This window comes from Argopecten irradians, chromosome 4 (assembly GCF_041381155.1).
Source record: "Argopecten irradians isolate NY chromosome 4, Ai_NY, whole genome shotgun sequence".
NCBI lineage: Eukaryota > Metazoa > Mollusca > Bivalvia > Pectinida > Pectinidae > Argopecten > Argopecten irradians.
Window position 1 is genome coordinate 21,817,315 of NC_091137.1, and position 12,130 is coordinate 21,829,444.

The window sequence follows — 12,130 nt, forward strand, 5'->3', positions numbered from 1 at the left end:
AAATCCCGTACAACAAATTTACTAGAGGTGATAGAGCATTGGGCTGAAGCCATCGATAAAGGAGAAAATGCTAATACCATTTACATAGACTTCCGTAAGGCATTTGGCAAAGTTCCGCACAACCATAGACTGCCTGATGGATTTAAACCAATGTGTAGTCATGCAGGGTGAAAGATTTAGTCTAGTTGAGGTAACTAGTGGTGTAGCCAAGGGTGGTGTATTAAGTCCAGTCCTATTCTTGATCCATCAGATGTCATTGATTGATCACAGTGTTATGAAACTCTTTGCTGTTCATGATGACTCTAAACTACTTTGGAACTATATAGTGATAACACAGAATCAACAGATATATAAATAACATAATCAAGACTGGAAAATGTCACTGAACACGAAAACATGCAAGCATCTCAATCTTGGTAACCTAACACAAAATTTCACTTACATATTTCCTCCAGATCAACAAATACAAAATGTATCTACAGAAAAAGACATAAACGTGACATTTGACAAGCACTTAAAATCCAGCCAGCACGTAAGTAAATCAGTAAAAAAACCTAATATCATTCTGTGTCTATTTTTTTGCACATGAACATAACAATGTTCTGGGCCCGGCACCATAAAACTTTCTCAGACAGATTTTTTTTACTCAAGTATATGATTTTACATAGACTTGAGTAAAAAATCTGTCTGAGAAAGTTTTATGGTGCCGGGCCCTGAATCTATTGAAAAGTTCAGAGGAGAGCCACTAAAAAGGTACATAACATACAATGTTTACAAAACAAACTAGGATTACCAACACAAGATTATAAACGTAAACGTAACGATGTTGTAGAGGTATCTACACTATTAAACAAGCTGTGGAAAACTAGATAAGAACAGGCTATTTACAAAGTCAATCTCAATCACTAGAACCAGAGGAACCACTATAAAACTATATAAGGAAAAGAATAGGACTTCAGTAACACAAGGAATCTTTAGTCGGCGAATGATGGATCTGCGGAACTCTCTCTCTTAAAGTTATTAAAAATCGTTTAAATAAGCATTGGTCCTCTCTACTGCTTCATACATAAGTTATGTTTCTGGTTCAAGCGCAGGGTCTGAACATTTATACATATTCCCCATGAAGGTGTTTCGTACACAGGGATCTGAGAATTAGTTACAGATTATATAATCATGCACCCACCAGAGTGCCCTAAGACCATTTTAGACGTTTTAGAGGGCTAGATCAAAAAACGATAAAAATCATCTTCTACACGGTACTTGAGACTCTATATACACAACTTGGTTGGTCCATGATTATATAAACGGTAACTAATTCTCAGATCCCAGTGTCTTCGTATAGAATAAAAAAAACCCAATCTGGTTCAAGGGAAGTAATCCACACGATGCCTGGCACTTGTTCTGTCGGAACCACAAGTTAACTAATGTAATTTTAGAGAGTTTGAAATCTCAGTTTAGCCTTTCAGGATAAGGCGTTTCAAGGAGGCCTCGCACAAGTTTGCATGAAATATGAATAATCCCAAGAGTTTAGTATGTGCTTCTTATCTAACACCTGGGTGTCCAAGGAATCCTCAAAAGTTCAAACTGGAAGGAACACTAGCAAAATTTATTTCTTATTGTCCAAAAAAAAAATATATTCCTCCAATTATCGAGACCGAGCCATTTAGTACTTTCAGTACTTTGATTATATGTATGTTATGGAGATATAACACAAAAATCTGAGTGTACTCTCATCATAAACCGTTTCGCAGTTTATTTAGAGTACACTCAGATTTTTGTTCAAGTTAATCCTTAATTAACTGTCAGGCAATGTAAGCACGGCCTCCCATGTATGCGGTGTGTAGCGTGTAACGAAGTGTTTGGTAGATGTTTTGGGAGACTGCGGTAAGTCCGTGTTGTGTCTTCTTGTATAGTGGGACTTTTGTCTTTTTATAGGGCTTTATCACTGAAGCATGCCACCGACGACACCAAGCAATACAGCCCATCCGGTCACATTATACTGACAATGGGCGAACCAGTCGTTCCACTTTCGGTATGCTGAGCGCCAAGCAGGAGCAGAGACTACAATTTCTAAAGACGTTGATGTGTCTCGGCCAGGGAACAGAACCCGGAGTCTATCTCACAGGGGCAAACGCTTAACAAAAGGCCAAAAGCGAGGCGATGTCTATAGAGACATTAGGAAGAATAAAGTCACTGAGCAAGAAGAAAAAAAAATAAGATCCTAAATTTAGTCGTCTTAACGATCATACAATAGGAGCGGGAGGTAAAATTCTAACGCCACGCATACTGGAATCAGCCTGTATGTTAGCTGTCTACATGTCCACAGAAAAATTTGTTCGGGCAGCTCCTCCTAAACTTTATTCTCGGCCAATTTCAGAGAAACAGATCTATTGATGAACACATGGAAATGTGCATGTTTGTTTTCTTTTGCCGAAACTTAAGTTGCTATGTTGTAACCAGATCACTAATATTCATTTGTTTTGTAAAACTGTCAATAACTCATGATAACTTTTGCATATTTTGTTGTTGTTCAAACTAGGTCAATTGTTGTAAATAAATGTATAATATGTTTTTGAATTATTTGAACCTGTAACGTCGGACTTTGTGAAACTTTACATACTCCTTGTAAAGCAAACGTTGGTGTACTGATATCCCTTTGCCGTCTACGTATACCTAGTGTTACCGACCACGTCTATCACATAGGGCAGTACGTGAAAGTAATTAAGGGTCAAGGTTCATTCGGTTATCATTGTAATCCTTGGAGAAATTTCCCATGTATTGTCTATAAGAATCAATCCAAGTATCTAACAATTACGGTTACCAATCTCACCAGCCTAAAAATTTAAGATTTCCCTGTGTTCCCCATCATCGATACTCCAGGGGTTCCGACCCATACGATCGCTTCACCTGGAGTATCGATGATGCATGGTTCCCTATGAAGTAATCTGTGCATGCTTCCATTTCGTTGGTAGAACTCCGCCTTGAACCGGCTTATACGCTCGCAACGAAGTTAGCGGGTATACTGGAATCATTTGGTTTCTTATATTTACGCCCTATTAACTGTCAGATAATGTAAGGACGGCCTACCGTGTGTGCGGTGTGTAGCGTGTAATGAAGTGTGTGGTGCATGTTTTGGGAGACTGCGGTATATTCGTGTTATGTCTTCTTGTATAGTGGGACTTTTGTCTTTTTATAGGGCTTTATCACTGAAGCATGCCACCGACAACACCAAGCAACGCACCATCTGGTCACATTATACTGACAACGGGCAAACCAGTGGTTCCATCCCCGGTATGGTGAGCGCCAAGCAGGAGCAGAAACGACCACTTCTAAACACGTTGATGTGTCTCGAACAGCGATCAGAACCCAGAGTCTATCTCTCAGGGGTGAACGGTCAACAAAAGGCCAAAAATGAGGTGGTGTCAAGGAAGACGTTAGGAAGAATAAAGTCAATGAGCAAAAGGAGAAAAGATAAGATCCTAAATTTAGTCGCCTTTACGATCATGCAATAGGAGCGGGAGGTAAAATTCTAACGCCACGCATACTGGAATCAGCCTGTATGTTAGCTGTCTACATGTCCACAGAAAAAAATGGTCAGACAGCTCCTCCTAAACTTTATACTCGGTCAATTCCAGAGAAACAGATCTATTGATGAACACGTGGAAAATGTACATGTTTGTTTTCTTTTGCTGAAATTTAAGTTGCTATGTTGTAACCAGATCACTAATATTCATTTGTTTTGTAAAGCTGTCAATAACTCATGATAACTTTTGCATATTTTGTTGTTGTTCAAACTAGGTCGATTGTTGTAAATAAGTGTATAATATGTTTTTGAATTATTTGAACCTGTAACGTCGGACTTCGTGAAACTTTATACACTCCTTGTAGAGCAAACGTTGGTGAACTGATTTCCCTTTACCGTCTACGTATACCTAGTGTTACTGACCACGTCTATCACCTAGGGCAGTACGTGAAAGTAATGGGTCAAGTTTCATTCGGTTATCATTGATAATCCTCTGAGAAATAGTAATATTTGGAACACTACTAAATACAAAAATCATTCTGTATTTCTAGATCTATCGTTATAAAGGTGACGCGTCATCTTGATTTTCAGGTAATTTATGAAACCATGGTTACTATTAATATTGAAAAAATATTTAAATGCTTCAAACTGGAACACAACCAATATTCGTATTTTTATGATCAATCTAGCACCAGATCTCAAAACTTACAAATGTACCAGGAAATTCATACAATGATGACATGTTATACAATATATATCGGGGTTATTTCTAGAGGAGTATTATTTGTTGTGTTTAGTAATTTTCCGTATGCCATTGTCCACAAAGAATCTAGATCATCAATGATAACCGACTTTGTAGGTAGTTAAAACTCGACTGAACCTTGACCGAGCTTCAAAATTTCACGAATTGGCCAATCAGATAGACGTTTGCTGTCTATGACATTAGGTAAAAGTGGACACTGGTTCATGATACTGTATTCTCGTTTGTTTTATTCATAGTTTAATAATTCGTCTATGTGTTGTTGACATGCCGTCATTTTAACAGACCAAGCATGATACGGAGTCTAACGTTGACTTTACATCTTGCCTTTGTCTCAAACACACTACACATTTTCCTTCTACAATCTTTTCGCGATTTAGAAGGTTATTACACTTCTATGAAATGTCCTATGAAACGACAACAAATTGTACTGCCAAGCTGTGTGTGGTATATTATAAAATGATGGTATCTAAGGTCCCTATTAAATACGTTGAACACCACAAAGACAATGTTCGATGACAAGTGCCCAAGCTAAACTGATAACATGAGCTCTTCCTTGTAACTAAACAAAACGTCGTACTTGATCACTTTGCATGGTTGGACTCTCGTCAGATGAAATATGAAAAAGGTCAATAAAACACTTCAATGTCGAAGACAGTTAAGAAATAGATTCTCCGTACTTTAAAAGGACAACCAAAGACTTATCCATTTCAAAATAATTGCATGAATAGCAATAAACATTTTTCAATAAATCGTGGTTTGAGAAAAATATTCATGAATCAATGAATAAATAAATCTAAAAATAACCAATATTAAAGAAGCTCCACAGACCATGTATGTTACTCATAATTTGAACAATAATTGGTGTTTAATCGTGTATATGTGTGTCTAATTTTAAAACACAACAATTAAAATGAAATGATTTAATTTGCTTTTAGTGCATGTGCAATCAGAACTTAATTCCATATAAGACATAGGGACACGGATTTTTTTCGAGGCGCAATTAATTATATTTTTTCAATTATTTTTTATCTTGAAGTAAAATAAGAAGCTCAAAAGTTTTAGTGGTAATGGTATAAAGAAAGTAACTTTTGTCACTGAAGAAAACCACTGATCCATCTGCTCCTGATTTATAGAGAAAAATACCATTTGTCAGAGGTGGAGCATCTTTAAAAAATACCACAGCTGATTGTATTTTCGTTTTACCATTATCACAGACACAAGAACAGAATAGGGTCATTAGGGCTATTCGACATTCGATAAGGCATGGCGCAGTCAAAATTAGCTCACATACGGGCCTTTCAGATGTCCGATAATTAGGCCACGAGAAACCAAGAGATTAGGGTTAGTAGAGATATTATATATAAGGAACCTTTATCGCAAACCCACAGCAGCTCTTTTGGTCTGTCCAAGGAAGCCCAGCTCTTTGCTGACAGGCAAGTATTCCTTTAGTGGTGCAGCTGATCTAGTTTATTTATAACTGCAATATTGTAGCTCAAAAGACTTTTAGACAGAATTTTTTTTCTTCTTTAGAGCTACAATTGGTGCCTATTACTGCTAATGGAGCAAAGTAAAGGTTATGCAAACCATTATTTAAACGTTTTCATGCATTTTATCGTACTTGTTTTATATTGGTTACCTACTAGGCAATAAAACTGAACCATATAAAATATCAGATTCTAAGCGAGACATTTTGTTTTACATATACACATATGAAGACCTTTCCGCAATGAATTTAGTACAGCAAGTCTACAAAGTATGAATTTGGCGTTTTGTGAGCCGTACGGTAGATATTAAGTATGGTAGTTATGTTTGTTTTCGACAAAAATAATACATGTATATAAATGCGTGCATACGCACAAAATAATTGGAAACCTACAAAAAAGTATATAAAATTGTGCCCGAGTGATTTCCGGAGGCACTGCTCCACTAGGACACATAGGGACCAAAATTCGTACCCGGCCGAAAGGTATAGTAGACCGGGAACGTATATTCGTTCTAGTTTATTTAATTATCTACCTTTTGACTTAAGAATTATGTTCATTTGACAACCTTAATATTATTTATTAGTACTATAATTCAATTTAGGTGATAGACATTTGTTGTTTTCTTTTCTTAATTTTTTTTCTTTTGTTTTTTTCTCTTTAATTACAACAAAACATTTAAAGATGCTCCAACGCCGACAAGACATAAATGGTACCCATCATCTGAACAATAATTGGTGTTTAGTTGTGTATATATATGTCTAATTAACTCAAAAAATTATATAAAATGATGCGAATGACTTTTCAATGGTGGTAATCGTGTAAATTATGTAACTTTTGTAACTGATGAAAAATACTTAATCGTACTTAAACTTATATGTATGTATGTATGTATGTATGTATGTATGTATGTATGTATGTATGTATGTATGTATGTATGTATGTATGTATGTATGTATGTATGTATGTATGTATGTATGTATGTATGTATGTATGTATGTATGTATGTATGTATGTATGTGAGGGTGGTGGTGTGTGTATGCGAGGGTGTATGTCTGTATGTATGAATTATAAATGTCTGTATGTATGAATATACAGTGTTTATTGCATGTTTGCTTGCATTGAAAACGTATAATTGATAAGTGTGTACTGTATGCATTTGTTTAAAGTGTATATTGTATATTGTGTAGGTGTATGTGTTGAAGTAGAATAGAAAAAATTCAGTTTAAAAAAAATTGCTATTAGCTGGTGGTTAAGTGATTCTCTGCTGCTATGAGTGAAAAAAAACCAACTTAAACGTCTGGTCCTGTTTTTGATAGAGAAAAAATATAATTTGTCAGCGGGAGAGCATCTTATACAACATTTAAGAAAAATGCTTAATTCAGTGTATTTTTATGTTTATCGATACAAAGTTGACATTTGCCAAATTGATTTTAATCGTGATTTTTTTATGTACGACAAGACAAAAGAGATCCGTCATTTTTGATGATATTCCATTTACACTTCCATCCCTGTTGAATGTGTGTCCGTCTTTTAAATTGTCTATTAGGCGATGAAATGAGTCTTGCCAGGTTTGCTGTTTCGTAATGTTTAAAGTCTCTCAAATATCTGATTTGATGCCATTTCCTTACAGGATGTTTTCGTTACTGGTATTGGTGACTGTAGTGGGCCATGCCCTAGCAGCTAACACCACCCGCCATCACCAACATGTCCACCATCAGCACACTCACGCAGCAACAACACCACCACCACCAACCCCAGACCCGAGGTCGGACAAAGCCAGAATCCAGCAACTAGAGGAACAGCTAGAGTCCCTGACCAGACAGGTGATGCTCCAGCAGCTTTTCGTTGAAGAGCGTATCAGATCGGATGGTGACTCCGGAATTAAACAGCTGCGTCACAACCACGACGGAACTGCTCCGTATTTCACCTCTTCCTTCTCTAGTAGGTCTATCAACTCCATCCATGACCATTCTAACTATGACCGTACTGTAGGTATGGGGGAGGTTATTGCTGTGATGAACGGTGTCGAATTTCGCACACGGCACAATGACTACAAGCTTAAAATGCCGAGTAAAACCAGCACGGATTACCATGCCATACAGGACATCCCTTTCCCCGAGGTACCCCCATCAGTCTTACAAAAACATACCATCGCTGAACAAATCGCTGAGATGAAGGAGTATTTCAAAGCTTTCCGTTACCAAAATCACCGTCACAGAGATTACAGGCCCTATTTCAAAGCTAACCTTTGCTACATGGAAGGAGCATGGACAACCGACACCAAGGAACTAAATGAGCCTTTCCAGAGCGACCGGCATTCGATCGACGCGTCCAGTTGGTTCGATCTGCAAGAAAAGATCCGCTACACGTCCTACTCAGGATCAAAGCATAACCTGGAAAATTTCTCATATCTTCCCTCGACTATCATTAACGTGAACAACGGAACTGCAGAGTATGCACAGTGGAACTACAGGATCCTTTGCCACCCAATAGAGGACGACTTTCCGCTGTCAGCGCTCGCACCTGTTGACGATCTGTCCGCCAGACTGTCACATAACTTCGACATGAAGACGTTTGCCAATAGCCGAGCAGCTCGCTTTAAGGTGGCCCAAAGGGCTAAAGACGGAATTTACGATTTCGATCTTGGCTATGGCCAGTTTAAAGATAAACAATACAATATGGGTCTCCTTGATAGAATTATGATGCAAATTCCGGGTAAGAATAATTACGGAGCCGACCTTAAAGACCACTCATTTAACATGACCGTCTTAGACGTCAGAGACCCTGTAAACAATACGGCACTCAACACCGCCTACTACCACCGCTTCTTTAAATACGACAGCAAAGGAGCTATGGGAATCAAGACAATTCATAGAGGCTTTGCCGATCAAAATCTATTCGTCGCTCAAACAACCCAACCCAAAGTTGCGAAAATCCAAATTGATGACTGTCATACCAAACGTCACGTTAAAGAGTGTCATCATTACGCGGCCCAATATTCCTATGCTATTCCGCTCGAGATTGTGTTCATGACGCCACTTTACAGATGGAATCCGTATAATCTACGTGAATACGGGCACAACATTCACTCAGACATCATCACTGAACACATGAAGAGGAATGGTCAACTCACAGCCGATAAAGCATATAATGGTACCAACAGCAAATACTTCTACAAGACGCCCGCAGAATTTTTCAGAGCATCCAAACCAGGTGAGACTGACAAAGCAGATACCGATAAAGGAGCTGTAGGTGTTTTGGACAGACAAGGAAATGTCCGAAAGGTGGTTGCATCAGGTACTCATATCACTCTTCCAGAAATAGAAGGAGTAGGCAAACTGAGGATGCGATATCCAATCACTCCTGTGCATATGGATGGAAGTGCTGAAGGAAAGGAGTTATCCGCTGTTGTCGAAATGATCAATCACATGTCCAAGTATTCGTCTTACTTTGTTGAGCCACCCACCGCTACTTCCTCCGTCCACACAAGCCTCCCCGACGGCCACTTCGCCACCTCCTACACACACCAAGACCCACCAGGCTTCCACAGGCACGAGATCTATATCTCCCACGACGAGATGAGCAGTCTAGCCTCCGGTAACATCGTGTCTGTATTCACTTCTACCGATCAGGGACATGAGCATACCATCGATATGGGCTACAACAGCACCACAGGAAAGTACTACATCCAGACTTGCGACGGACGGCCACATTGCTGGGACGGTCACGACAATGATATCATTAAAATTGCATAAAATAGACAATCACAGAATACATTCATATTTTGATGTAACATGTATTTGTATCAATAAAAGTTATTTTATTGAAAATGTATATTATTAATATATTCATATTAAAATATATGTCAGATCATTCAGATACTAGAGTTGGCTGATGTCCTGGACAGTCTTACATTTGAGGGCTGTTCCAAAAGTAATGTCACTTGCCTTATTTCTCAAAAACTGAGTGTTTTGATCATTTTTATTTTTTCCTGTCCTTCAAAATATTTACCAGCTGCCTAAATACAAATTTTTAAACTGCCAATCAAATTTTGGAAGAATTATTCATAGTCTTCAATGCCCGCATATCCATAAGAAAATAACCTACATGTTTATATCTCTTTCCTGACAGTTGCTGTTTTAGTGTGGGAAACAAAGTAATTGCAGGGGGGCAAGTGTGGTAAATAAGGAGGGTGTGAGAGGACCTTCGAACACAGGGATCTGAGAATTAGTTACAGATTTTATAATCATGGACCCACCAGAGTGCCCTAAGACCATTTTTAGACGTTTTAGAGCTCTAGATAAAAAAAACACGATAAAAATCATACTCTACATGGTACTATATACGAGAAGGGTGGCAAGCTTTTAGAGCTAGGCCTATGCTGCAATCTCATTGGCTGGCTATACAAAGACTCTCTTTTACGCATCGTAGTTTATCTGTTTCGTCAGCTACGCAGCAGAGACACATCGAAAAAGGGGAGATTGCAGCATAGGCCTAGCTCATGCATATTTTATCCGGATCGGCCACCGTAAATACTGCCGTTCAAGGTGTTTGTCATAATGGGGCTTATATCGTCTTAATGAAGGCACTTTGAATATATGTGTATGATGATTTCGAAAGGAAAATTATCGCTCTTTCCAACGGTAGTAACCGTTTTTATGACGAAGTACTAAAAATGTGTTTTTATAGCCGCTAAAGGTAGGCGGGTTAGATATTTGAGCTAAAAGCTTGCCACCCTTCTCGTATATAGTACCGTGTAGAGTATGATTTATCGTTTTTTTTATCTAGAGCTCTAAAACCTCTAAAATGGTCTTAGGGTACTCTGGTGGGTCCATAATTATATAATCTGTAACTAATTCTCAGATCCCTGTGCCTGCGAGTCCTGATTTGGGACGACGATTCTTGAAGCAATTCTTGTATTTTTTTTCAGAACAACCTCTTATAGATGCTGGTGTGACCGTTCTACCTTTTGTTACAGATGATTTGCATATCAATTGGACCCTTATTATCGGAGAAAATTACATACAAAACTTTCTTAATAGTACGCCGTCACTTGGTAATACTTGAGCGTCTTGCATTATCTCCGTTTTGGTTCGTAATAGTAAAAGTAAATGTCTCATCACCAGTACCTAAATTGCCGAAAGTTTTTGTGTTATATTTTAGATGCATTTTCAGAATTTTATTTTTGCGTTTGCGCACGAGATCTCTTCTGTTCATCTGTTAACAAATGAGGTGTCTATCTAGTATTTGTCTTTCCAAGTTTTTGATGTTTTTTTTTTAAACCATGAACTCATGCTAAAGACAAGCTCGTAAATTCTTCACAGTTATACTTGCGGCAGGACGATCTGAACGAGCTGCTGCTGTTGTCCAGTCCATAAATCTATCGGTTGACCTACCTGTGGGTCCTAATTTCAATAACATTTACGGGTCCTGTCTACATGTGTTACGTGCCATTGATCACTCCTATAAACCAGAGACGGTTTTGAGTACACAGGGAAACGCTTTTCACGACGGAACGCTTTTCACGAGATAAAGGCCATATATTGAAGTGTCTAAATCTGGTACGTAAACGGCTATGACGCAGTACTAAAGGGTTAATATGTGATGTCACAGAATGTTGATGACACAACCAGTAATATGTGAGGTCACAGATGATTAATGACGTCACCAATAAAACATGATTTCATAGATCATTGATGACACCATCAATAATATGTGGTGTCACAAATCATCGCTTGATGGCACCAGTGATATGTGACTCCATATAACAGTTATGATCTGTGAGTAAAATGACTTCATGTAACAGTTATACTTTGTGAGTAAAACGACTCCATATATCAGTTATGCTCTGTGAGTAAAACGCCTTCATGTAACAGTTATGTTCTGTGAGTAAAGTGACTCCATATATAACAGTTATGTTCTGTGGTAAAACGCCTTCATGTAACAGTTATGTTCTGTGAGTAAAGTGACTCCATATATAACAGTTATGTTCTGTAAGTAAAGTGACTCCATATAACAGTTATGTTCTGTAAGTAAAGTGACTCCATATATAACAGTTATGTTCTGTAAGTAAAGTGACTCCATATATAACAGTTATGTTCTGTAAGTAAAGTGACTCCATATATAACAGTTATGTTCTGTAAGTAAAGTGACTCCATATATAACAGTTATGTTCTGTAAGTAAAGTGACTCCATATATAACAGTTATGTTCTGTAAGTAAAGTGACTCCATATAACAGTTATGTTCTGTAAGTAAAGTGACTCCATATAACAGTTATGTTCTGTAAGTAAAGTGACTCCATATATAACAGTTATGTTCTGTAAGTAAAGTGACTCCTATATAACAGTTATGTTCTGTAA

The 12,130-nt window shown here is 37.9% G+C and overlaps 1 protein-coding gene across 1 annotated transcript; it reads left to right on the forward strand.

The window, feature by feature from the left end:
• The first annotated feature begins 5,581 nt into the window (after positions 1 to 5,581).
• Positions 5,582 to 9,600, forward strand: LOC138320955 (uncharacterized). The gene is made up of 2 exons (XM_069264283.1): positions 5,582 to 5,719; positions 7,401 to 9,600. The coding sequence occupies exon 2, from the start codon at positions 7,402 to 7,404 to the stop codon at positions 9,523 to 9,525; it is 2,124 nt and encodes a 707-aa protein (XP_069120384.1). The 5' UTR covers positions 5,582 to 5,719; position 7,401; the 3' UTR covers positions 9,526 to 9,600.
• The last annotated feature ends 2,530 nt before the right edge of the window (positions 9,601 to 12,130 follow it).